The sequence below is a fragment of the Orycteropus afer genome, unplaced genomic scaffold (assembly GCF_000298275.1).
Source record: "Orycteropus afer afer isolate SDZICR_OR568_19922 unplaced genomic scaffold, OryAfe1.0 scaffold00042, whole genome shotgun sequence".
Taxonomy (NCBI): Eukaryota; Metazoa; Chordata; class Mammalia; order Tubulidentata; family Orycteropodidae; genus Orycteropus; species Orycteropus afer.
Window position 1 is genome coordinate 98,533 of NW_006921629.1, and position 27,791 is coordinate 126,323.

At 47.8% G+C, this 27,791-nt stretch overlaps 2 protein-coding genes across 2 annotated transcripts; one reads left to right on the plus strand and one right to left on the minus strand.

Annotated features, from left to right (window-relative positions):
* Nucleotides 1-1,014: 1,014 nt before the first annotated feature.
* Nucleotides 1,015-12,829, plus strand: NLE1 (notchless homolog 1). The gene is made up of 13 exons (XM_007937309.2): nt 1,015-1,032; nt 1,168-1,311; nt 3,061-3,278; nt 3,809-3,888; nt 5,260-5,336; nt 5,491-5,588; nt 5,936-6,128; nt 6,893-7,028; nt 7,144-7,190; nt 9,915-10,117; nt 11,791-11,950; nt 12,076-12,146; nt 12,817-12,829. The coding sequence occupies exons 1-13, from the start codon at nt 1,015-1,017 to the stop codon at nt 12,827-12,829; spliced, it is 1,458 nt and encodes a 485-aa protein (XP_007935500.1).
* Nucleotides 12,830-14,904: 2,075 nt separating this feature from the next.
* Nucleotides 14,905-26,348, minus strand: FNDC8 (fibronectin type III domain containing 8). Its single transcript, XM_007937310.1, has 4 exons — nt 26,140-26,348; nt 17,794-18,163; nt 15,682-15,918; nt 14,905-15,057 (listed from the first exon to the last, which is right to left on the minus strand). Exons 1-4 carry the CDS (start codon nt 26,346-26,348, stop codon nt 14,905-14,907), a joined length of 969 nt encoding a protein of 322 aa, XP_007935501.1.
* Between the last annotated feature and the right edge of the window lie 1,443 nt (nt 26,349-27,791).

Here is a 27,791-nt window from a genome sequence, read left to right on the forward strand (position 1 = left end):
ACTGCTTCAGAAAGACAAAATCTAAAATGGAAAGCACTGAGACAGGCAAGGTCATGCCTTGGAAGACAGAGTTGTCTGGAGAGGTACACAAGACTGAGTGGGCCACTATAAGAAGTTTGGTGTTTTCCTACGTGTAAAGTGGAGCCACTTCAGGGTTTTAGAGAGGGAATATTGAACCAGAATTTCAATTTGAAAAGTTCACTCTGGCCACAGTGTGGAGAATGGGCTGCAGCAGGCAAGAATGGAAATAGGGAGGTATATCAGGAGCCTGCTGTATTGGTCCAGGCAGGAAATGGTGGTGACTCAGAACAGAGTGAGTGAATGGATGCAGAATATATTAATGAGACCAGATGGACACGGATTGGGACTGCCTGGCTGTGAGGAAAGAGGAGAGTGGCCAAGGGAGATCTTCAGGTTTCTGGTGAGAGAGATCATGTTCCTCGCTCCCTGCTCTGGTTCCTCATCTATAACATGGGCTCCTCTGCCGTTTTCTGAATAGGCTGGATTGCAGGAAGCAGAACCCCTGTAGGAGAGTTTTACAAAGCCAGAGACAATTACTGAATTGAGGGCAGAAATTATCATTCTTTAAATAGATCAACTCAGTTAAAACTTGTTGAGTACAAAAGCAAAATATTTCTACCATTATCAACATTGTAAAGCAGTAATGATGATGATGATAGCAATGTTTCAGGCACTGCTCTATTTCTGATTTTGGGGAAAATCATTTAACATCTCAGAATCTCAGTTTCTGCATCCATAAAATGGAGCAAGAATCCCTGTTCTAAGAGTCAAAAGGTTGTCTGTATCCCTAAGGCACCAGGAGAGATTGAGTTGGAGGCGGCTATTGAATTGAGGTGAGTACCGCCAGGTGAGCCCACTGCCAGCCCTAGGCCAGGACGGGCGCGACACTTCCCCTCCAGACCACCAGAGGGCAATGTCACCAGCTGCATCACCTCCTGTCCACGGGGGCGACGCTCTGTCCTGCCAGAGTCTTTCTCCACGTGGAGACGCAGGATGGCGGCAGCTGTCGCGGTGGGTGTGCGTGAATAGGGCGGGGGCGCCGGCAGCTGTGAGCTGTCGGGGTCCCTGAAGCCCCGGAGGGAGGAGGAAGCGGGGGCCGCCCCTTCTGGCAGCGTGGCTGACCCCCCGCCCCGCGTGTCTGCGCAGGGCGAGGCGGTCGCGCGGGACGTGCAGCGGCTGCTAGTGCAGTTCCAGGATGAGGGGGGGCAACTGCTGGGCGCCCCGTTCGACGTGCCGGTGGACATCACCCCGGACAGGCTTCAGCTCGTGTGCAACGCACTGCTGGCCCAGGTGAGCGGTGGGTGGGAGCGGCTCGGCATCTTCTTCCCAGAGCAGGGGACTGGCTGCGCTGTCCTGGCCGCGCCTGGTGGTGGTGGTGGGTACCCAAGGTCTGGCGTTCAAAGGCCCCTACACTACTCACTGACAGTGGCTGATGCACCCCAGCGTGAGTACGCACCAGTGCCGCCCACTTCTGGGGAAGGTCGAAAGACGTTATCTGACAGAGCGCTTTACGCACCAACCATAGCATCCATCATCCTGTGGAGAGCGACCTTATTTTAAACGTATTGAATGTATTATTGATATCTGGCCACAGGCCCTGGGACACATCGATATCCCCATTTTACATTGCGACCTGGAAGAATTAAATTATTTGCACAGTGCTCCACAGTAGGTAAGCTCTCCAAAGCAAAATCCACTGCCAGGGAGTCGGTTCCGACTCATAGAGACCCCATAGGACAGTTTTTCCAAGGCTGCAAATCTTCACGGAAGCAGACTGCCTCATCTTTCTCCCGCGGAGGGGCTGGTGGGTTCAAACCACCAACCTTTGGATTGGCAGCCCAGTACTTTAATCATGGTACCAGCAGAGCTCCTTCCCTAAGGTCCTTGGGTGGTGTAAATGGTTTGTGCTTGATTACTGACCTAGAAGCGGTGATTTGCTTCCGAAAAGATTACAGCCAAGAAAACCTTATGGAGCAGATCTACTCCGTAACACATGAGGTCACCATGAGTCCAATGGACTGGATGGCAGCCTGGCCCACACAGTAGGTGGTGGGTCTGGAAATAGAGCCTAGATCTCTCAGACTCATAACCCATGTTAATCTCCAAGCCAGTGTTTCTCAAAGTGCTGCCCTCAGATCACCTGGAGGTGGGGAGTGCTTGTTAAAATGTAGTTCCTGGACCCCACCCCGACTTACTGAACCAGATTCTGGGGGTGAAATAGGGAGTCCTCATTGTAACAAGATTTTTTGGATGCTTCTTAAGCATTAGGAGAGCTGGTGGTGCGGTGATTAAGCACTATGCTGCTAACCAAAGCTTGGTGGTGAAAGGAGAAAGATGAGGCAGTCTGCTTCTGTAAAGATTTACAGCCTTGGAGACCCTGTGGAGCAGTTCCACTCTGTCGCTATGAGTTGGAATTGAGTTGATGGCAATGGGTTTGGCGTTTGGTGGTTCTTACACATACAGCGTATATAGTACATATGGTGTGGTGGTTTGAGAAATACTGAATAATACTATGTGTTGTTGCTGTTGTTATATGCCTTTGAGTCGCACCCGACTCATAGCAACCCCTCCTTGGGTTTCCGAGGCAGTATCACTATGGAAGTAGATTGCCCAACCTTCCTTCCCAGGAGTGGCTGGTGGGTTTGAACCGCCAGCCTTCTGGTTTGCAGTCAAGTGCCTTAGGCACTGTACTACCAGAGCTCCTGAATAATACTATGTACTAACCCTAATTCCCAACGTTGCTTTTCTTTTTTGAAGCGCACTGAACAGCCTGAGTCCCTTAGTCATTAGCAATAGGACGTTGGTCTAGTTATTGTTCCTTAATTACTCTGAGTCTTAGTTTTTCTCATTTGTCAAGTGGGAATATTAATATCTGCCTCCCAGAGTGCTTTGTAAGTGACCTATAGTTGCCCTTCAAGGATTAAAAGGCTCTTGCTCAATGGGGAGTGATGGGGGTAGCCATGCAGGGTGGCTGAGGAAAGGGAGGTTGCCCCTGCACATCCTTTGATGAGGAAGCTGCCCTTTGCCCTTGCCCTCCAGGAGGATCCCCTGCCCCTGGCTTTCTACGTCCACGATGCCGAGATCATCTCTTCGCTGGGGAAGACGCTGGAGTCACAGGCAGTGGAGACAGAGAAGGTTCTCGACATCATCTATCAGCCTCAGGCTGTCTTCAGGGTCCGAGCTGTGACCCGCTGCACCAGCTCCTTGGAGGGTCACAGTGAAGCAGTCATTTCTGTGGCTTTCAGCCCCACGGGGAAGTAAGGACAGCAGCAGAATTGGGGAGGGAAGGGAGGGGTAGGTACAGGCTCAGGGTATGAGTGAGTGACTTCCCCATGGCCAGCGAAGCTTGGTCCCCAAAAGCTAAGGACATCTGCCTTGGAAGAGCCCTTCCAGACTTGATGTCAGGAGTTCTAGGCTACAATCCCAGCTCTGTGCCTTCCTAGCTGTGTGACTCAGGCAAGTCACTTAACCTTTCTGAGTTAATTCTTCGTATGTGAAACTGAGTGTATTTCCTTCTCACAACCTCATGAGGATATTGAGAAACTTAAAAAGCTGACACTAGCCATGGCCATTGCTAGAAGGAAGAGGAGAGAAATGGCCTCCTGGGTATTTTTCCCAAATGGCACTGATGTTATATTTCTCCCTTCTCAGGGGAGAGAAAAAGTGCAGCCCTGGATTCTGTTCACAGAAGACAAGGAATGGGCAGTAGGGATGCACAGGTGCAGTGTCTCAGGGATGGGCCACCCTCGCCCACCACTGCAGGGGTCCACCAGCCTGTCTTCCCCAGGTACCTGGCCAGTGGCTCTGGGGACACCACTGTGCGCTTCTGGGATCTCAGCACTGAGACACCGCATTTCACGTGCAAGGGTCAGTACACAGTAAGTCATTTAAGGGGTCTTAATGCAATGGTAGGAGCTCTGGTAGCAGAGTGCCTAAGGCACTTGACTGCTCACCAGAACGTTGGCAGTTCAAACCCACCAGCCATTCCTCGGAAGGAAGGTTGGGCAATCTACTTCCGTAGTGATACTGCCTCGGCAACCCAAGGAGGGGTCGCTATGAGTCGGGTCCAACTCAATGGCACATGCCAACAACCAACCAACAATACAATGGTGGATGGCTGATGCGCTCAGCTTTTTAGTTCCTGAGATAGCCCAGAGCAGAGTCCAGCTCCTTAACATCCCGTCCATACCAGATTCTCCTGCAGGACCCAGTTAGTGGCTCCTTGTTCTTAGCTGTGGACTATACCCTTTGAGCCCAGCCAGTCCTTACAAACTGTAGAGAATGGACCAAAGAGTGTATGTGGGTGGTGGGAGGGCTGATTGAGTTAAATCCAACCTTAGTGTGCACCAGGATCCCTTGCAGGCTTATTAAACCACACACTGCTGGGTTCACCCCTGGAGTTTTTGTTTCAGTAATTCTGGGGGGCCTGGGAATTTGTGTTTCTAATATGTTCCCAGTGATGCTGATGCCCAGTGTGGTCTGGGGTCCACACTTGGAAGAGCCACTGCTATACCACATACTAGCTGAGTGACTGTAGGACACATTTCCTTACTAAGCCTCAGTTTTCTTATCTGGAAAATGGGAATGATGTTTTTTGTTTTTTTTTTTTTTTTGCTTTGCTCTATACCATAGAGCTGCTGTGGGAATTACTTGGGGTGATACATATGAAAAGTCTTTATTCCATGTGTTCCATGAGGACTTTTGAGATGGTGGTGTTGTCTGTGCAGCAGGATAACCAGCTTCGAGCACTTGGATTGTGTTCTGCCCAGAAAGCCTCACCACCACCACCACCACCACCACCACCACCACCATCACCACCACCCCGGTTGGTTGGCTGGTTTGGCTTTAAAGAGCCAGAATTTATTTTTTCATAGTTCTGGAGGCTAAAAGTCCAGAATGGAATCTACCTTGTCGGTAGCCCTGGTCATTCCTTGGTTCCTTGGCTCCTAGCCAGTTATCACATAGTGTCTGTCTGTCCCCGTGTGATGCCTCTGTGTCTATTGTTGTCACTGATTCAGGACAACCCATGGTGGCCACGTGTCTAACAGAATAAAACGTTGCCTGGTGAGTCCTGTGCCTTCTTCACGAACGTACTTGTGTTTGAGTCCATTTCACTTTTTTGATCGTGCATTTATTCAGCAAATAGTTAGGGAGCCCCTGCAGTGTGCACTGCCAGCACTAGGGATGAATGATGAAAGCTAGATGCAGTCCCTTCTTTCTCCCTCCCCTTTTTCTTAGGACATAGACACTGGGTCCTTAGCATATCCTGGTCCCCAGATGGCAAGAAGTTGGCTTCCGGCTGCAAGAATGGCCAGGTAGACGGTGGTCAGGGTAACTTTTGCTGGGGGTTGGTTCAGAATCAGGTTTAGGGGGTGCAGGGAAGGGTGGGTGATATGCCAGTCGGTGGGGACCTTTGGTGTGGTGAGGAGCTGCTTGAGGAGGGTCATTTGGCAATCTTCTGCTCTTCAGATTCTCCTGTGGGACCCAAGTACGGGGAAGCAAGAGGGCAGGACCCTTGCCGGCCACAGCAGGTGGATCACAGGCCTGGGCTGGGAGCCCCTCCACGCGTAAGTGGGCAGTCAAGATTTGGGGGCGCAGTGGTGTCCAGGCTCTGATGACTGAGCAGCCAGGGTCCAAAGCTGTGCCCCTTCCCTGCTCAGCCCAGAGAAGTTTGGCGTGACGGAGAGGAACGGGCAGTCTGAACGATGCGAGACAGCTTGGCAGGCAGTGGGGGCGATCTTCGCCTGCACAGGCTGCTGTGCGGGAGGCCTGAGAGCTGTTGGCGGTGCGGCCAGATCTGGGGGTTAGGAAGCTTTCCAGCTGTCACTGGCTTTTGAGTAGGGAATGGGAGGAGCCGGGGGAGGCAGGTGTTGGTGGATCAGAAGTGAAGTCACATCTCCCTTCTCCCTGCTAGGAATCCCGAGTGCCGCTACTTGGCCAGCAGCTCCAAGGACGGCAGTGTACGGGTGTGGGACACGACCGCGGGCCGCTGCGAGCGAATCCTCACTGGGCACAGTCAGTCAGTCACCTGCCTCCGATGGGGAGGGGAGGGGCTTCTCTACTCCGCCTCCCAGGACCGCACCATCAAAGTCTGGAGAGCTCATGATGTGAGAGCCAGGAGAATCTAGAAGTCAGTCTGGAAGATCTCAGGTCGTGGGCTGCTGGCACCAGAGGAAGCCTTGATGTCATCAAGCCCATGATTTCTCGTTGACCCAGTGTCCTGTGGTCAGCACTGCACACTGTAGGAACGTTCTGTTAGCGTAGTCAAGGCTCTGAAAATTCCTGCCATATGGAAAAGCCTATTTTGCTTTACGTTGTTGTTGTTATGGCTGTCGAGTCGACCCCGACCCATAGTGACCCCTCCTTGGGTTTCTGAGGCAGTATCACTACGGAAGTAGATTGCCCAACCTTCCTTCCAAGGAGTGGCTGGTGGATTTGAACTGCCAGCCTTCTTGTTAGCAGTCAAGTGCTTTAGGCACTATGCTACCAGCTTTATTGGACCCACTATATCCTAAATTTATTAGGCTAGAACCCTTTTCCTCTTGACATGCTTAACCTCCCTTCCATGAAAATATGTTCAGAAACATTGATCTGGTCTGATGCCCTTGTTTTACAGAGGAGACTTGAGTCTAGCAGATGATGTGATTAAGATCACAGTGAATGAAGGTGAAGCTAGACCAGGGTCCTGATTCTTAGTCCCCATGCCACCACATGTCAGTCACGTCTTTTGGAACTAACCTGGGAGTGTGAGCCCCCCAAGTGTGGGGAGCGGTATTTGTGTGTGTGTCTGTGGGAGAGGCTTCTCTGAGTGTGTGAGATGGAGAGCTCTGTGTGTGTCTGTCTGTCTGACCTGTCTCTCTCTGTGCCCCAGGGTGTGCTGTGCCGGACTCTGCAAGGCCATGGCCACTGGGTGAACACCATGGCCCTGAGCACGGACTATGCCCTGCGCACAGGGGCTTTTGAGCCAGCCGAGGCCTCAGTTAATGCCCAAGACCTGCGAGGGTCCTGTGAGTGAGCAGAGGAGGGGAGGGGGCTGCTTGCATGCAGCCAGTTGAACCATTGTGTTGTGTTCTAATAAGCCTTGCTCCTCTCCTCCTTCTCTCCCCTGGTACCTGGACACAGTGCAGGAGTTGAAGGAGAGGGCTCTGAGCCGGTACAGCCTCGTGCGGGTGAGTATGTGCCCAGCTTGGGACCTCTGGCTCAACTGCTCCCAAAACACTCACTCTCTGTGGGCACTCAGGCCTTTTCCCTTCTGGCCCCAGCTCAGAGTGCACCTTTTCCAGAAAGTTGCTCTTGATTATCTTACTTTACAATCCTAAAATCTTACTGCACTAGAGATCATTTTGTCTTACTTTGTTTCATTTATTTATTTATCTATTGCCTTCCCATGGTGCTTTTCTTTTTTATTTTATTTCGCTTATTGGTTAAATAACAGAGTCACGTGGTCAAAGGTTCAAAGGATACAGAAAGATGTACAGTGAGAAGTCTTCTGGTCTCTGTTCCACAAACAATCCATTCCTTCTGGAAGCAGCTGGCACTGCCGGTATCTTGTGTCTTTTTCCGAAGATTTTATATATACATATGTGTATATGTGTATAATTTATACAAACACATATGTGTAAACACATATGTATTGATTTATATTAATTTATACAAATACATATGTGTAAACACATATGTATTGATAGCCAAACATAAAAGCCTTCCCCTCTTCAAATACACCACTCTGTACTTTGCTTTTTCATGTAACTGTTTATCATAGGAATCATCCCATGTCAGTACATAAAGTTTCCTTTTCCCTTTGGGGGAAGTGACTTGCCTGGTAAATGAATAATTTCTTTTATAAGGATCATTACAAGCTGGTCCCTATGAGGCAGAGGTTAAACATGTCCCAAATGTCCAACTTTTGCAAATTGTGCTACTATCTCTCACGTCAGCTACTCCCCCTGCTCTCAGTATTCTCCCTCCTGTCTTGTTAGGTGCCTTCGAGTCAGTGCCGACTCATAGCAACCCTGCGTGCAACAGAATGAAACACTGCCTGGTGGTGTGCCATCGTCATAATCCATGCTATACTTGAGCCCATCATTGCAGCCACTGTGTCAGTCCATCTTGTTGAGGGTCCTTCTCTTATTCTCTGACCCTCCACTTCACCAAGCACGATGATATCCTTCTCCAGGGAGTGGTCCCTTCTGACAAAATTACCAAAGTAGGTGAGATGAAGTCTGGCCATTCTTGCTTCCAAGGAGCATTCTGGCTACACTTCTTCAGGACAGCTCTGTTTGTTCTTCGAGTAGTCCATGGTATTTTCCGTATTCTTCACCAACACCATAATTCAAAAGCAGCAATTCTTCTTCAGTCTTCCTTACTCATTATCCAGCTTTCACATGCATATGAGGCAACTGAAAATACCATGGCTTGGGTCAGGTGCCCCTTAGTTTTCAAAGTGACATCTTTGCTCTTCAACACTTTAAAGAGGTCTTTTGCAACAGATTTGCCCAGTGCAGTACTACGCCTGATTTCTTGACTACTGCTTCCATGAGTGTTGATTGTGGATCTAAGTGAAATGAAATCTTTGAGAACTTCAATATTTTCTCCATTCATTGTGATGCTCCTTATTGGTCCAGTTGTGAGGCTTTTCATTTTCTTTATGTTGAGGTATAATGCATACTGCAGAGTGTAGTCTTTAATCTTCATCAGTAAATGCTTCAAGTTATCTTCAGTTTCAGCAAGCAAGGTTGTATCATCTGCATATCACGGGTTGTTAATGAGTCTTCCTCTAATCCTGATGTCGCGTCCTTCAAATAGTCCAGCCTCTCTGATTATTTGCCTAGCATAGAGATTGAATAAGTATGGTGAGAGACAACCCTGAGACATACCCTTCCTGATTTTAGACCATGCGGTATCCCCTTGTTCTGTTTGAATGACTGCCTCCTGGTCTGTGTACAGGTTCCTCCTGAGCACAATTAGATGTTCTGGAATTCCCTCCCATCTTAGGGTTCTGTAATTTGCTGCAATGTCACAGAACTCACAAACTCTGCTGACAGTTAAGTGGTTTATTAGGAAGTAATAAGATGCAACTTGGGGTCAGGAACGACTCAGAAGTAACTGGAACAACTCAGGATATAGTTCCTGGTCAGAACAGCTGCACTCTTGGGGCAGGAGTGCATGGGAGGGAAGGACACAGGGAAGAGGTAACTGGGGAGGAAATGGGAAGAGAGCTGTTCGTTACACTGTGCGAAATTGCAGTCAATATCATGCAACAAAATGTGTATGAACTGCTATATGGAAAATGAATTTGCTCTGTAAACTTTCACCCAAATTACAATAAAAATTAAAAAAAAAGAACAGCTGCTTCTCGCCCTTTGCTGCTGGACCCTGCTCAGGGCTTTATTGGGCAAGTGTTACAGCTCTTAGCTCCAAGTGGGCAAGCCCTACCTCACTGTCTTGAGCCAGTCTTCCGGTTCCTGCTGTCTCATGCCACTATCTTGCCACTGCTGTGCCACCCACTCTGTCTTCCATGTTGCAGCTCCTCCCTCTCTCTCAGAATCTCCCTTTAAGCCTAGCAGGATGGCAAAACCGACTGGTCCCCTCATTAGGGTTCTGTTCACCTTATTTGTGTTAACAGCAAGCTTTGTAATCCCCTGGTGGGCCATAAGCATCTTATTTGCACAATCCCACCCAGTCATTGTGTGGAAGTCAGAAAAGCTAAGGCTAGAAGGGCCATATTAAGTAGTGCGCTGCACTTCATCGGGAGTCTCATGTGAGTTAGTGGGTGGCTTTCTCCTAGTCCTGGCACTGTCCCTGGCATTGGGTAAAAAATGTGCATCTGCTCCTGAAGTCAGGCTCTCCTCTGTCAGGCTGTGTCTGACATGATGTGCTTTCTGCCTCCCCAGGGCCAGGGCCCAGAGAGGCTGGTGTCTGGGTCAGACGACTTCACCCTATTCCTGTGGTCCCCAGCAGAGGACAAGAAGCCCCTCACACGGATGACGGGACACCAGTCCCTCATCAACCAGGTGCTCTTCTCCCCTGACTCCCGCCTCATCGCCAGTGCCTCCTTCGACAAGTCCGTCAAGCTGTGGGATGGCAGGACCGGCAAGTGAGTGGGTGGGGAGATGGTTGAGGAGAGGGTTGTGGGAGGAGCTGAGCTCTGCCGCTTACCAGCTGTGTGGCCTTAGGCAAGTGTTGGGTTTTCTGAGCCATTTGCTTCTATAACATGCAGACAAGACCCTCTACCTGTCAGCTTAGTTACAAGGATTAAACAAAACAAAACCAAACTCACTGCTGTCAGGTGGAATCTGACTCATAGCAATCCTTCCTTGGGTTTCTGAGGCGATATCACTTTGGAAGTAGATTGCCCCATCTTCCTTCTGAGGAGTGGCTGGTGGGTTTGAACTGCCAACCTTCTGGTTAGTAGTCAGGTGCCTTAGGCACTACACCATCAGAGGTCCTTCAAGGATTAAATGGGATGGTATATTTAAAACAAACAAACAAACAAAAAAAACAACCCAAACTCACTACTGTTGAGTTGATTTGACTCATAGCAACCCCTCCTTGGGTTTCCGATGTGGTATCTCTATGGAAGTAGATTGCCCAGTCTTCCTCCCCAAGAGTGGCTGGTGGGTTTGAACCACCAGTCTTCTGGTTAGTGGTCAAATGCCTTAGGCACTATGCCAACAGAGCTCCCATGGTATATTTAGGGCACTGAAAACATTCATTCATATTGTATCTAAGGAGAAAAGTGCTCTTAAAGCTGGCTGAGGGGCCAGGGCTGCAGCAGCCTGGAGCAGGTGAAGCGGCAGCCTCCTGTTCTCACTCGTATCCAAGCAATGGCATCTGCCCGGAGCTTGATAGAAATTGGAGTCTTGGGCCCCACCCCAGCTCTTCTGAAGCAGAGCCTGCATTTTAGTAAGGGCCCCAGGTGATGCTTCCTCCCATTAAAGTGTGGGAAGCACTACTGTAATGAAGCTGCGTGCACTTGAGGCTGCTTAGGTTGGGGGCAAGGCAAAGGCCTAGGCAAGTAGAGGAGAAGAAGCAAGGGGACCCTTACTGGATTTTGAATGCCCACTACGTATATGTCAGGCATTGGGTACTTTCATGTAGCAACCCTTTAAGATGGGTCATCCTGTTCTTTTTTAAGATATGAAAGCTGGCTCAGTGAGGCCTAATGGCTTGTCCGAAGACACACAGCTAGTCCTCACTAATCTGAAAGTCCTAGGTAGGCTTGGTCCACTGTCAGCCAGTGCCTTCTGCCCTGATGCACCAGATGTGTTAGAACATAGGAGCTCTGGTGGTGCAGTGGTTAAGGTGTTTGGCTGCTAACCAAAAGGTTGGTGGTTCAAACCCACCAGCTACCCTGTGGGAGAAAGATGAGGTAGTCTACTTCTATAAAGATTTACAGTCTTAGAAACCCTATGGGGGCGGTTCTGCTCTGTCCTATAGGGTTGCTGAGTCAGAAATGACTCTGTGGCAGTTGGTTTGGGTTTGGGTTTTTTGGTGTTAGGACATGGGATGTTAAGGAATGCAAAGTTGTGCAGGTAAGGAGGCCTGGCAAAAGGCACCCTAAAAGCCACTCATTTGGAGACGTTTTGCACAGTAGTTAGGACCAGTAATGCTTGAATCAGTCTGGGGTGGGAGCCAAGCAGTGAGTGTGTAAAAGTTCCCCAGGTGGTTCTCATATGCAGCCAATGTTGAGAACCATTGCACTGGGCTTAGGGGACCTTCAGTCCGTGTTTGAAGCTCTAACAGCTGTCATCCGCTTCCCTGGCTCAGGTACCTGGCTTCCCTGCGGGGCCACGTGGCGGCTGTGTATCAGGTTGCGTGGTCAGCTGACAGCCGGCTCCTGGTCAGTGGCAGCAGTGACAGCACACTGAAGGTGTGGGACGTGAAGACCCAGAAGCTGGCCGCAGACCTGCCTGGCCATGCCGACGAGGTACAGCCGCCCTGAGGGCAGGGGAAGGAAGGGGACTGAAGCCTGGCACTCTTCAGCCTTGGCCTGCGTCTTGCCCTCTCCCTGACCCTCTCTCTGCGCACTTCCTCTCCTCCTCCTCGGTTTAGGTATATGCTGTCGACTGGAGTCCGGATGGCCAGAGAGTGGCCAGTGGTGGGAAGGACAAGTGCCTCCGGATGTGAGTTTGCTGGAGGTTGCAGCCGGGTGCTTGGATCTCCTGCCCTGAATCGATCGCTTCTGCAGCTTTCCCTTCCGGGGAAAAGTCAGAGGGACTCCCCGGTGCCCACACTGCCTAGAGGTGGTGTGTGGAGCCAGGCTCTCAGTGGACAGATGGGAGGCCTTAGGGATTACAGGGATTGTGTACTTAGGCCAATACTCAGGCCACTCTGTAGGGACAAGCCCAGGGCTCTTTCCAGAGGGTGGCCATAGTTCTTTATTGGGGGCCCGGGAGTCTTCAGACCTGAGTTCAAATCCTTGTTCACCCTTTCAGTACAATCTTGGGGAGCGTGGTTAACATATTTCTTGGGAATTATCAGAACTTAACAGACTGTTGGGAGGATCAAAGGTAGGATGGGAACACACTTTAGGAGCTGAAGCAAAAGGTTGTCATTGTCACTAGACGGCTGTAGTGGTCTTTCCAGGGCCCTGGGTTGAGGGCCTGGCTAAGACAGGCAGTGGGTGTGCTGCCTGAGTTCTGAGTTTGGGCGGCCAGAGCAGGGACGGTAGCCAGGATCTTGCTGGATGTGAGGGCAGGCCACAGGCTTTTCCTGCAGTGGCTCCTAGGGTGCTGGGCAGCCCCCCTGTCCTGTGGGGGTTCCCCATCCTGACTCCCCCCGCCTTTTCCACAGATGGAGGCGATGAACTCCCATAGTTCTTTCTGACCCCCATCTGGACACAGCCTCTGCAGCTGCCTGCTCTGACAGAGACCTCAGTCCCAGAGGGGACCCCCAGAATGAGTGTATCCTGCTGTCCTTGGGCAGACCCTGATGGGCTTTCCCACAGCTCCCCTGCCTGGACCACCCAGAGCTGGAAATCGAAGGCCGTGGGAGATTGTCGCTGAGCTCAGCTCTTGAACATTACTCTATTTTGCTGGTGTTGGCAGGGCCTGGAGGGAGGCTGGCAGCATGGCCGGACCTCTGCTGCTCCCTGCCTCCTTTCCCAAGCTCTCTTCAGGATTGGATCCCAGATTCTTTGACCAAATAAATACCTTATATTTTGTGTGTTCAGGTTATAACTCCTTGTCCTAGAATCCCAGGGCTTCACAGGGACCGTGCTGAATCAGTTTGTCTTGCCCTCTGACTCTGTGCTAGACTGCACCAAAACCGTACTGTTCAGAAGCTGACTTCCCCTTTACTCCCCCGTGCCTGTCGGGGAGAAACCACCGGTTCTCCAGTTGAGGCAGGAGAGAGCTGGCTAAGGCCCATACAGTAGTGGCCAGAGGGGATCATCTAGCGCTGTGCTGTCCAGGATGGTAGCTGCTAGCCACATGTGCCTTCGTACATTAGCTAGAGTTAAAGAAAACCGGAAGTGCAGCTCTTCAGTCACTAGCTAAAGGCTACTGGGTTGCATAGTGCCAAGAGTTTCTGTTGGGTGGTGTTCTCTACAGTGTGCAGTTCTGAGCCTCTCCCATAGCCCCTACAGTGCATCGAGCCCTGTGCTGGGCTCTCAGGATACAGTGGCTGGCCCAGAGGACTCCCTGATAGTGGAGGTAGTGGTGCGGTGCAGTAGGGCTCTGGTAGGAGAGGGGTTAGTGTGCTGTGGGAGGACTAGTTCTATTGGTCTGGGAGATCTTGGAGGTGATGAAAGGGATCCCTACCAGGACATTCTGAGATCCATGACCAAGTTCTCGCACTCCACGCATCCTGTCCCTGCTTCCTTCTCTATCCGATGCTAATAGCATCTACTTAGGTTGAACTTAAAAACTGTCCTTGTGTGAACTGCTTGGGGCCATGACATGAGATCTGGTTCTGTCTCACCCTCCCCCGCCCATCTGCACTCATGATTTTGTAGATCACCTAGTGCTATGGTTCTGTTCCCACCGTGCACATCTCTGCAGTCAGGAGGCTGGACAAGGAAAGGGACCAACAGTGGCAGAGCTCCCATTCAGAACCAGGCACTTCTCTCCCATGGTCCTTACACTAACCCTGCAGCCATGCCTGCAGGTCCTCACATCCTTTTTTTTTGGATGAGGAGACAGCCCAGGAAGTGTAAGTGATTTGCCCCAAATCCTATGGAGCACAGTTCTGCTCTGACACACGTAGGGTTGCCATGAGTCGGGATCGACAATGGCAAATGGTGGTGGTTACATCCAGCCGGGAGTAGACTCGGATCTTGTCCCCAAAGCTTATGTACTCTACCACATCCACCAGAGCTCTTTTCCTGCACTGACAGTCTACCGGTTGCCATCATCTCTGTCCAAAACTGCTGTTTGTCCTGGTGTAAGAGTATTTGTGCTTTTGTGTGCCAGTCTCTCTCCAAAAGAGAAAGGGTGATATTGGCAAAGCCAGGCAGTGGTTATGATAGCATCCAATTGCCTGGCCACTCGTTTTCCACCCAGCCTCTCACCTGGACTTTTGGTCCTGGCAGAATTAGGAAAATGGCCCAGCTGAGACTGTCCATAGCATGAAGCAAAATTTAGGGGTGCTGGGTGACCTGCAGTTCTTTAATGAACATGACCTAGTCCAGATAGGGAAACAGAGTGGTAGCTATGGGCAGTGCTTGGGTCTGGCTAGCTTGAGATGTCCTCAGGTGAATGGGGCTCCCGTCTGGCCTTGGCCCCAGCCCAGAGTTGAGGTACCACTGCTGCCCAGGGCTGGGCTGGCAGGGTGGTTGGTGGTTCCCTGGCGTGGCACTGATGGTACATCTCATGGTTCTGGTTCCTGAGGGCCCTGGGCCAGAGCTAAAGGTATGTGGGGGGCTTCCTGGGACCCTTTCCCTTAGTAGGGAAATAGGTATTCAAGATCCTCCAGCTTTCGCATCTCGTTGAGCCCCATGCTCACGGATTTCCGTTGGGGTTCCCTGCGCTGCACAGTGATTTGAATGGGGTTGTTCTCGGGGAAGCTGTTCAAGTCAGTAGCCACGGTTGCAAACTGAAATAAAACAAGACAGCTTTTCAGAATTCCTTCCCGCATCTGAACCTGGCTCACTTTTTGTCTCTTGTCTCTCGGGTTTGTCTGCTAACTGGGATCTTAGCCTTCTCCATGTTGACACAGAAAACAGGTCCAAAAAGGGTCCTTGAATTGTTCAAGATTACCCAGCTAATAGCTGACAGAGGCTTGATTCAAACCTGTATCCACCCAGTTGTGTGATGTTTCCACCAAAGAGCCTTGTGAACTTAGGCCTCTTGTCCCTCTGCATCCATCCCATCCCCAGGCTGTTCCCTTCTTTGTTTCCCTTTAGCCTCTTGTCTTCCCTGTTTCCCTCAGTGCCCTTGCCTTCCTGGTCCACTCACAGTTATTGATACCAAGTTGTGGAATCAAAAAACCAAGGGTTCTGGAAGATGGACACAGTGATGCTGCATTCCCAGTAGGTCCCAAAGGGACTTAATCTTTAAATCTCCCAGAAGAAAAGCTAGAATTGCTTCTCTGCCCCCAAAGAAGAAAAGCTATCTGAAAGATGGATCGTAGGGGCAGAGAAGTGTTCCCAACATTCAAAGCCCCTGTTCTGTGGCCCCAGACTTTCCATCCCAACCCCCACCTTCTCCCAGGGCTCACTTTGTAGGGCTTGCACCACTTCCCCACCCCAGCTGTGTTGGCTGCACGGACAGTGAGGCAGTAACTGGTGTTAGGCTTCAACTCCATCAGCTTGACGGTGGTGCCCAAGATCTTGTTGAAGATCCATGGGCGATTCTTTGTCTTGGGCAGCTCATTGTCCTTTATCTTGGCCACTTCCTGCAGCAGGATCTGGTAGAAACTGACCTGCTGCTTGCCCATGGCATAGGTCCAGGAAATCTGGGGGGAGAGAGCCCACGGCTTCCTCAGACCTGGCCTGTCCTCTCTCTTCCACCCCCACCCAAGTTGTTCAGAATGCTCTCAGTGCCATCCCCATTCCTGTTGGCGCTGAAGCAGGTCTGACGGAAGGGGTCAGGTACTCCAACACTGGATGGAATCACTTGCCCCACGGAACATGCTATTTCCCTGGGCAGCCCCACCTACCTTAGGGTGCCCCCTTAGTCCCTATTTCTGATGGACCAGAGTCCGTATCAGTTGATAGGGAAGAGGGACCTTAGAGATCATCTTGTCCACTGCATTCGCTGCAGATGGGGTTAGAGGGCCAGAGAGGTTAAGTGACTTAACCAGGGTCACACAGCCATTAAATGGCAGAGGGAAGATTCAAACAAACTCCAAAACCCATACACTTTGCACTACAACAGTGGTACCCAAACCTGGCTAAGCATCTTGGGGAGTTAATACATCAGACTCCTGGACCTGCTTTCTCCTGTCTGGTCCCCTATTTCCAGTTTCTTCTCCATCTAGACCAGTGGTTCTCAAACTGGTATGCATCAGAGTACCTTGGAGGACTTGTTAAAACACAGGTTGCTGGGTCCACCCCCACAGTTTCTGATTCAGTAGGCCCAAGGTGGGGTAGACATTTGTATTTCTTACAAGTTGGCAAGTGGTACTGATGCTGCTGGTCTGGTCCCTCATCCTCAGAGATTCTGATTCCATAGTGAGACTAGGGAAGCTGCATCTTCAATAAGATCCTCAAATGAACCTGATGCAGATGTTCTGAGAACCATGATTTGAGAACCCCTGCTAAAACTTTAGGAGCTCTGGTGGCATAGAGCCTAAGGCATTTGACTACTAACCAGAAGGCTGGCGGTTCAAACCCACCAGCCGCTCCTCGGAAGGGAGGTTGGGCAATCTACTTCTGTGGTGATACTGCCTCGGAAACCCAAGGAGGGGTTGCTATGAGTCGGATCTGACTTCACATCAGTAAGTTGTTTTTTTTTTTTTTTTGCTAACACTTAAGTCCTCCCTCCAAGTGGGGTGCAAACACTCCAGGGAATGAACACACTTTGAGACAAACACTGCTCTAGGCCACTCATTGGTAGGGTTTCCAGGTTTATCCTCCTAAAGTGCAGCTCAAATTCTATCCATAGCCTGATGCCAAGACTTCACCTGTGCTCTATTGCTTACAGAAGCATCTATAGAGAAAACTAACATTGGCGGGGCTCCATAAAATTACCCCAGACTAACTTTCCCCTTCCCATGCTGTAGGACAGTGCTACCCAACATGTGGTCCATGAACCAATAGCATCAGCATCTTGCAGCAATTTGTTAGAAAAGAAATTCTCAGACCCCAGCCCACACCTGGTGAATCAGAACCACGTGGGATGAGGCTGAGGAATCTGGGTTGTAACAAGATGATCAGGTGACCTGTAGCAAGTGAAAGTGTAAGAAGCGCTGGATTAAGACCTGGGATCAAGTGAGGCTCCTGTTTCCTTCCACACTCTCCCATCTATGAGGCGTTGCTAGCATTAATGCCTTTCTTCCTCCAGCTCACAATGTTTAAATCCTATCTGTGTCCCAGCTCAAATGTTACCCAAAACTACCAAGCTTATTCCTGCAGCTGGAAGTCATGTTTCTTTGCCTTTGAGTTCCTGGAAGCCCTTGATCTGAACTTGCCCTCTAGCATTGAGCTCTTTTTATCTGGCATTGGAGTTCTTTAGACACACACTCTGTCCCCTACTAAACCAGGAACTTGAGGTCAGGATGCAGGTCGGAGGCATGGTCACATTCCCCACAGAGCTCAGCTCAGTGCCTGGGACCTGAGGGAGAACATCCAGTAGGCCTTGGCTGAGTTCGTGGGCAAGGGACACCCACCACAGCTGTGGAGTCACTGACGGTGTGTTCACAGATGAAGGGTGCTTCAGGCACGTCCACAACCACAGAGGATTCAGAGGGCGTCGAGGAGGTGTCTGTGTCCAACTCAGGGTTGTCAAGGTCGAGCAGGCCCCCAGGGACCATTTGGGCCTGTGATTTGTCGGGGCAGAGGGCCAGGTCCCTCTTTTCTGCATTTTTGCCCAGGGAGGAAAAGCTGAGTCTGTTCAGCTCCCCCTCCAACATCCCTGCAAAGAAGCTGCTGTTGGGCTGGGTGACGGCCAATTTGATAGGGTTGAGCAAGGTAGATGAGATGGGGGAGATGCTGGTGTCGTCAGAGCTGCATTCAGAATCCTCCACTGGCATCGGCTTCCTGGAGCGGGAGGGAAGACAGGTGGGCAACGTGAGCCAGATGAAACACACCACCAGAGCCCGTTCTGCCTGGAAGCTCCATGAGGGCAGACCAGGCCTGACGCCCCAGCATGCCCAGCTGCTTGTGAACAGCTCAGAATATCCTTCTTGCTCTTGTGACAGTACCTCCAACCCACCTGGGTGCTTAATAAAAATGCAGATTCCTGGTCCCCGGTCCCCAGAGATTTTGGTTCTACAGGTTTGGCATGGAACTGAGGAACCTACATCTTTAATAAGATCCTCAGATAATCCTGATACAGGCGTTCTGAGAACCACAGTCGAGAACCACTGCTAAAACTTTAAGTCCTCCCTGCACAATGGGGTGCGAACACCTCAAGGGATGACCACAATACTCTACTGGGTTGTGAGGAAATAGCTGAAAAGAAAACAATAAAATAAGCTTTATTAATATTAATTTACTATTTAATAAAGTATTTGCTAATGATCTTATGAAGGCTGGCGGTTCAAACCCACCAGCCACTCCTCGGAAGGAATGTTGGGCAATCTACTTCTGTAGTGATACTGCCTCGGAAACCCAAGGAGGGGTCGCTGTGAGTCAGATCCGACTTGACGGCACATAACAACAACAATGATTTCATTTACTTACATTTGAAAAAACATTTCACAATACTTATTTACTAATATATAACATGTAAATTAACAGAAAAAGAAAAACCCACCAAACTCACTGCCATCAAGTTGATTCTGACTCTCTGACTCATAACAACCTCCATTGGGTTTCTGAGGTGGTAAATATTTACAGAAGTAGATTGCTCCATCTTCCTTCTGTGGAGCGGCTGGTGAGTTTGAACCACCAACCTTCTGGTTAGCAGTCAATTGCCTTAGGCACCATGCCACCAAAAAAATAAAAACCAAACTCACTGCGGTCAAGTCAGTCCTGACTCATAGCGACCCCTCCTTGGGTTTCCCAGGCGGTATCTCTACAGAAGTAGATTGCCCAACCTTCCTTCCAAGGAGTGACTGGTGGGTTTGAACTGCCTGCCTTCTGGTTAGCAGTCAAGTGCCTTAGGTACTACACCACCAGAGCTCCTTAAATTAAAAGTAGTACAGATAAATATACACATATGACTGCTCAAGAACTCTTTGGTTCCATTCTGATCTTTTTATATTTATGAAATATTTTAAACATCTACAAAGATATCAAGAGTAATAAACTTCCATTTACGCATCACTCAGTTTAAGAAATAAAACCTTCTCAGTAAATTAAAGTCCACTGTGTACTTCTCTCCCCTACTACATTCCTCATCTTCCTACACAGACAGCACTACTATAATAAATGTAAATTTTTGTTATTATTTCCCATGGATTATCTGTAGGTTTGTTACATGTGGATCTTATCCCTAGGCAAGATCTAGTTAGTTTGCATGTTTCTAAGCTTTTTGTAAATGCTATCATTCAGTACCTATCTTCTGTAACTTGTTTTTTTTTAATCACTGAATATTGTGTTTTTAGACCCATCTATATTGATAGAGGGAGCTCTGGTAGCATAGTGGCTAAGGCACTTGACTACTAACCAGACAGCTGGCGGTTCAAACCCACCAGCCACTCCTCGGAAGGAAGGTTGGGCAATCCTACTTCCGTAGTGATACTGCCTCGGAAACCCAAGGAGGGGTTGCTATGGTCAGGTCTGACTCGACGGCACATAACAACAATATTGATAGATGTAGCTTTGGTTCACTTATTTTGACTGTTGTATGACTTTCCATTGCATGGATATTTTCATTGTTTCCAATTCTTTGCTATTGCAAATAAAAACCTTATATATGTCCCTCTCAACACTTTTTACCAGTGAAATGCATGATTCAAAAAGTCTGGCTTTCAAATCTATTTTCCTTTACCCAAAGTAAAAAATATATTTTATGTGTTTACAGACTCTAATATACAGACTCTTATAATTATATGTAACTATATAACTGTGCATAGGGTCACTGTGAGTCGGACACAACTCAACAACACAACAACTAACAACAACAACAACAACAATATAACTATGTTGTTGTTGTTGTTGTTATGTGCCGTCGAGTCAAACCCGACTCATAGCGACCCCTCCTTGGGTTTCCCAGGCAGTATCACTTCGGAAGTAGGATTGCCCAACCTTCCTTCCGAGGAGTGGCTGGTATATTTAACTAAAACAAACATTTTGCAAAGCAATCATTACTCTATGTGTTATGTGTTCTGGAATGTTCTATTCTACTTTATTTCATTTTTATAATATTAGTCTCTAACAATTAAAATAATTTTTTGACCAAACTGTGGTCATGATGCGGAGTTTGAAGAGCACTGTTCTAGGGAGCAGTCACAAGACCTTTGGGGATCAAGCACCTTGACCAGGTCACAAGGGTGGTGGCTGAATTGGAACCAGAACCCAGGTGTCCTGGGACCCATGATTTCTCCAGTCAGGCAACTCCCATCTGCCTCTGGCTTGTTTTTGCTCCCCTTCTCTGCTTTCTGCCCTATCTCCTCTGGCTGCCTTACCAAGTCCAACAACTCCACCCCTGGGTCCCTTAACTCCAGTTAGCCTTGGGCTTCATGGTGGATCCCATGGGCCCTACTGATGTCCTCCCAAGAAATCCTGATCAGTTTAGATGCTCTACACTTGCCCATTGATGAATATTTGGAATAGATGATCGCCCCACCTGCGTCCTTTGTAGGCTAAGGAGTCTGAGTATTGATGTCATTTATACCTCGGATTGTCCTAGTGAATCTATAGTCTAGATTCATTTACTGGAAACACTGGTGCTGAAGTGGGCATGGAAGGCAGCGAGGCACTGGGCTACACACTGGATGTTGATTCACACTGATCTTCCCAATGGCCCTACCAGGTGAATATTAGTCTTATTTTGCAAATGAGAGACTGAGGTGCACTGATCATAATTAACTTATCCAAGGCCATATGCACTTGAACAGGGACTTGAACCCTGGACCCTCAGTTAAAAGTCTGATGCTCTCTTGACCATGTTCAGGTCAGTATACTTTCCACCACTGGTCTGTCAATTAGTCATACTGTGATGGCTTGCATGTTCCTGGGAGGCTGGAAGTTAGTGTATTTCAAATACCACCAGGGTCACCCACAGTGGAGAGGTTTCAGCAGAGCTTCCAGACTAAGACAGACTGGGAAGAAGGAATAGGCAGTCCACTTCTGAAAAGATTAGCCCTAAAAACCTTATGAATAGCAGTGAAACACTGTCAGATGTAGTGTCGGAAGATGAGCCTCTCAGGTGGGAAGGCTCTCAAAATACAACGGGGGAAGAGCTGCCTCCTTTCCAAATAGAGACAACCTTAATGATGTGGATAGAGTAAAGCTTTCAGGACCTTCATTTGCTGATGTGACTCAAAATGAGAAGAAATGGCTACAAACATCCATTAATAATTGGAACATGGAATGTACAAAGTGTGAATCTAGAAAAAATGAAAGTTATCAAAAATGAAATGGAACACATAAAGATCAATATCCCAGGCATTAGTGAGCTGAAATGAACTGGTATTGACCATTTTGAATCAGACAATCATATGGTCTACTATGCTGGGAATGTTAAATTGAAGAGGAATGGTGTTGCATTCATCACCGAAAAGAACATTTCAATATCTATTCTGAAGTATAATGCTGTCAGTGATAGGATAATATTCATACACCTACGAGGAAGACCAATTAATACTATTATTATTTAAATTTACATACCAACTACCAGAGTCAAAGATGAAGAAACTGAAGATTTTTACCAACTTCGGCAGTCTGAAATTAATGAAACATACAATCAAGATGCATTGATAATTACTAGTGATTGGAATGCAAAAATTGGAAACAAAGAAGCAGCATTTGCAGTTGGAAAATATGGCCTTGGTGATAGAAATGACTCCAGAGATTGCATGATAGAATTTTGCAAGACCAACACCTTATTCATTGCAAATACCTTTTTTTCAACAATGTACACAGTAACTATACACATGGACCTCATTAAACAGAATACACAGGAATCAAATAATCTACATCTGGGAAAGAGGCTATAGAGAATAAAACCAGGGGCTGACTATGGAACAGACCATCAATTCCTCATATGCAAATTCAAGTTGACAGTGAAGAATATTGAAACAAGTCCATGAGGGCCCAAGAATGACCTTGATTATATCCCACCTGAATTTAGAGACCATCTAAAAATTAGATTTGATGCTTTGAACACTTGTGACAGAAGACCAGATGAGTTGTGGGAAGGCATCAATAACATCACACATGAAGAAAGCAAAAGGTCATTAAAAAGACAGGAAGAAAGAAGAGACCAAAATGGATGTCAGAAGAGACTCTGAAATTTGCTTTTGAATGGAGAGTAACTAAAGCAAATGGAAGAAATGATGAAGTAAAAGATATGAATAGAAGATTTCAGAGGGTGGCTTGAGAAGACAAAGTAAAGTATTACAATGAAATGTGCAAAGACCTGGAGTTAGAAAATCAAAAGGGAAGATAACAGTTGACATTTCTTAAGCAGAGAGAACTGAAGAAAAAATTCAAGTCTCCAGTTGCAATATTGAAGGATTCTATGGCCAAATATTATACGATGCAGGAAGCATCAGAACAAGATGGAAGGAATACACAGTCACTATACCAAAAAGAGTTGATGATCAATCATTTCAGGAAGTAGCACATGACCAAGAACCAATGGTGTTGAAGGAAGAAGTCCAATTTGCACTGAAGGAATTGTCAGAAAAACAAGGCTCAAGGAATTAGTGGGATACTCAATGAGATGTTTTAACAAATGATGGAAGTGCTCACTCATTCATGCCAAGAGATTTGGAAGACAGCTACCTGGCCAAATGACTGAAAGAGATCCATATTTGTGCCCATTCCAAAGAAAAGTGATCCAACAGAATGTGGAAATTATTGAACAATATCACATACAAGTAAAATTATGTTGAAAATAATTAAACAATTGTTGCAGCAGTATATTGACAGGGAACTGCTGGAAATTCAAGCCAGATTCAGAAGAGGGCATGGAACCAGGGATATAATTGCTGATGTCAGATATCTCTTGACTGAAAGAATACCAGAAAGATGTTTACCTGTGTTTTATTGACTATGCAGAGGCATTTGACTGTGTAGCTCATAACAAATTATGGATAATATTGCAAAGAATGGGAATTTCAGAATACTTAATTGTGCTTTTGAGGAACCTATACATAGACCAAGAGGCAGTTGTTTGAACAGAAGGGGATACTGTATGGTTTAAAATCAGGAAGGGAGTGTGTCAGGGTTGTATCTTTTCACTATACTTATTCAATCTGCATGCTGAGCAAATAATCTGAGAAGCTGGGCCATATGAAGAAAAACACAGCATCAGGATTGGAGGAAGACTCATTAACAACCTGCAATATGCACATGAGACAACCTTACTTGCTGAAAGTAAAGAAGACTTGAAGCACTTACTGATAAAAATCAAAGACTACAGCCTTCAGTATGGATTACACTTCAACATAAAGAAAACAAAAATCCTCAAATGGACCATTAAACCACCTCACGATAAATGATTGAATTTGTCAAAAGATCAAAGTTGTCAAGGATTTAATTTTACTTGGATCCACAATCAATGCCCATGGATGCAGCAGTCAAGAAATCAAACTACGTATTACATTGGGAAAATCTGTTGCAAAAAACCTCTTTAAAGTACTGAGAGATGTAACTTTGAAGACTAAGGTCCATCTGATCCAAGCCATGGTCTTTTCAAAAGCCTCATATGCATGTAAAAGCTGGACAATGAATAAGGAAGACCACAGAAGAACTGATGCATTTGAATTGTGGTGTTGGCAAAGAATATTGAATGTGGCCTGGACTGCTAGAAGAATGAACAAATCTGTCTTGGGGTAAGTACAGCTGGAACCTTCCTTAGAAGAGAAGCTGGGTGGAGTCAAAGTTCAGTCTGCATCCCCGGTTGAAGACAGATAAGTAAAGACAATAACTCAGTTCCTTAAAAACTGAATAGAATGAAAGCTCAGCTATTACCCCCTACTCTGGTTAATACAGATAGGATCTTGGTTGGGGTCAGATAAGTAAACATGATAACTCAGTTCCTTAAGAACTGAATGGAATGAAAGGTCAATTTACACATTGTCTCCATATTATCCCCTAGAAACAGGTGATAAGTGCATTAATGTGTCTCAGGAGACAACTTGAAAAGTGACCTTGGCCAGTGGACATGCGCAGTGAGAGAACAGGAACAAAGGTGCTGGGAACTGATATTCTCCCCTCTGCCTAAGCCCTGATCAGCTGATGACAGGGAGCCAGTGTGACTGATCCAGGGTGCAAGCACATGGCATTAAAAAACTACTGTACCTTTAAACTGAGGCAATGGAAATTTCTGCCAGTCCTCTACTAATTCACACCCAAATTCCTGAAGTTTTTATGAACACGAATAACCCCCTCTCCTGAAACTTACAAAAACTGTAACCTGGCCGCCATTCGGGGAGTCAGATTTGGGCAAAGACACCTGTCTCCTTGCATTGCCTCTGTGCAATAAATATTTTCTCTCCTCTTAATCACTTGGTGAGTAAACTGTTTTGGCCTGAATGTGCACTGGGCAGGGGCCCACATTTGGTCCAATTTCAGAAGCAAGGAAGGAGGGTCTTTTCCTTTTTTACTTTGAACATGTTATCAGGAGGGACCAGTCCCTGGAGAAAGATACCATGCTTAATAAAGTAGATGGTCAGTGAAAGAGGAAGAGCTTCAACGAGATGGACTGACACAGTGACTGCAACAATAGGCTCAAGCATAGCAATGATTATGAGGATAGACGAGACTGGGCGGTGTTGTGTTCTGTTGTACATGAGGTTGCGATGACTCAAAACCGACTTGATGGCACCTAACAACAACAAGGCCATATCTAAGTGGGCAGGAAAACTTGGATTTGAACTCTGGCTTTCCCACTATACCATTACATTTCCTGCAAGCACCTACTACTGTAGTCAGACCTGCTTACTTAAAGTTCCCTTAGGGAATGGACACCGCATCCTCACCCTCATAGAATGAGGTCCAGCTACAGAATTTGCAAGACTCAGTGCAAAATGAAAGTGCAGAGTCCCCTTGAAAAAAATTACTAAGAAAACAAAAAAAGGCATTAAAACCAAGTATGGGCCCTCTAAGTGACTGCATAGGTCACACACCCATGAAACAACCCTGCATATGATTCCGTCAGCCCATATCATCTCACCCACCACCCTTTCACTTGTGAACTCCTTCCCTTTCTTGGAAACTCAGCTCAAATATCATTCCCCCAAGAAGCTTCCTTTAACTTAACCCACCCCCTAAAATATGCTAAGCCCCCTGCTCTGCTGCCTTAAGGCATCTGTCAGAGCAGTTCCTACTGGATCTGCTGCATCATCCTCATTACAGCCTGACCCCCACCCTCACTGGGAGCTCTTTAAGGCAGTGACTGTGCTTTCCAGCTCAACGTTCCTGAAATGTAACACAGGGTTGAGCACCTTGCAGGTCCCCAAAGAGTTTTGTGGAATGACGTAAAGGAAACCAGAATCGAGGAGGAGCAGTAAACTTCAGTCTGAGGGAAGGCAGGCTATTGGGGGACATGTTGTGCAGGTGAAGGCACCAAAGGGGAAACACTGAGGGAAAGGACTCATGCAGGAGGGCTGAGTTTTAGGGGAGTAGGAGGGGTTTGAGGACTATGGGCAGGCAAATCAAGACAGAGAGTCTTGTCAACAAATCTCTGACCAATCCAGGAAGTCTTCTTGGAGTGGGAGGCCCACGTGCCGCCTACAAGAGCTGATTTTGGGTTCAGGAATACATAAATAGGTCCAATCCCATACACATTCTTTTGCCTGGAAGTTCAGGGACTAGGTTGTGATAGGTCCAGTCAGTCTTCCCAACCTCCAGCTCTAGCCTTCAAAATAAGGAGGAAAAGGATCAGATTTGGGTCTTACGGTATTTTGATGGCATCTTCCTCCAATAATTTAACTAAACTCCTCCTTGAGGAAAGTGGGAGTCCTTTGGTAGTGACGATCCGGTTCATAGACTTGGTGTTTGGTAAGGGCATCTGCACTTGATTAAGTGCGTGCAAAACATTGAGGTTTTCCTTTTTCAGCATGGCCTTCTCTCCATCTCCCACTTGATAGAGTGCCTTTGATGCCATTTGGTTGGTTTGGAACTGTGGCTGTCACTATGCAGGACAACCAAGCTGACAGGAAGCAGAGAGAAACTGTGAGCGCAGTGGACCGACCCTTAGCTTGAGTGGGATGGGGGTGCAACGAGCTGACTTCATAATCCCCAGAGAGTGTAACAATTAGGGGCTGGCCTCCCCTTGATGGTTGGCTGCTGCTGCCCAGCCTTCTGTGGGGCCAGCCACCCCATGGGCCAGTGTCAGGCATGGGGTAGAGTCAGGAAAAGGACCTTGGGACCTCTTAGACCTTTCCAGCTCTAGTACTCTGTTGGTATAGCAGCCCCACCCTTCTTTGAAGGTCTCACAGTGCTTCACACCTGTGCTCTTCAGCTCTGGCGTGGGAAGGAGAAGAGGGCTGGTTAGAAAGAGGAGTTTGGGCATGGATGGAGGCAGCCAGGACCCTGAGAGGTACTGGAAGGGGTCTCTGGGGTAGAAGACTTTGTCTGTAGATGCTGAAGGTCTCTATCCGGAATTCCTAGGCTGCGACCCCCACGGTGTCTAATCCAGTGGGTAGAGGGAAGGCCCAGATGGTTCATAGCTCACATGTGACCAGGTTTTACTGTTAGAATCCCAAATGTGCCACACTCTTGCCTCTAAGTGCTTTTGTATACTAAGTGACAATGGTGGTCCTGCAAAGTGACATGAAGATGAGCCAGATGGTATCTCTGCTCCAAAGGAAATGACCTTTAACAGTGGGAAAGTGTAAAAACATCTTGGGGTGGGGTGGGGGACAGATAGGTAAAACAGCATTGTTTTTTTTTTTTAATTTTCATTATGATTTGGGGAAAGATTATAGAGCAAATTCATTTTCCATGCAGCAGTTCATACACATTTTGTCTCATGACATTGACTGTAATTCCCCACAATGTAACAGCTCTTTTCCCACTTTCTCCCCATAGTTACCTTTTCTCTGTGTCCTTCCCTCCCTTGCACCCCTGCCCCCTCAGCTGTCTCCCTGTGCAAACACTGCCCTTCTGTTCTCCGATGATTAATTGCTCCAAGGAGTATATCTTCCTAATGTAAATGTTCACTATTGTTTGGCTGGAAGCCACAAGAGTGAGTTTAATTCCAGACCTGAAGGGTGATCAGGGGCCATAGTCTCAGGGGTCTCACCAGGCCCCATCAGACCAGCAAACCTGGTCTTTTTTTATGATTCTGAGTTTTGTTCCACATTGTTCTCCCACTCTACCCAGGATCTCCTGAACAGATCCCCCTCTGAGTGGTTGACAGTGGTAGCTGGGCACCATCCAGTTCTTCTGGTCTCATGATCATTTAGGCTGAAGATCACACAGTCTACCAGTCCCTTGGACTAATTGTTTCCGTTCATCTTTGGTTCTCTTTGTTCTTTTTTGCTCTGAACCAGGAGAGACCCATCATTGCATCTAGATGGCTGCTTGCAAGCTTTTTTTTTTTTTT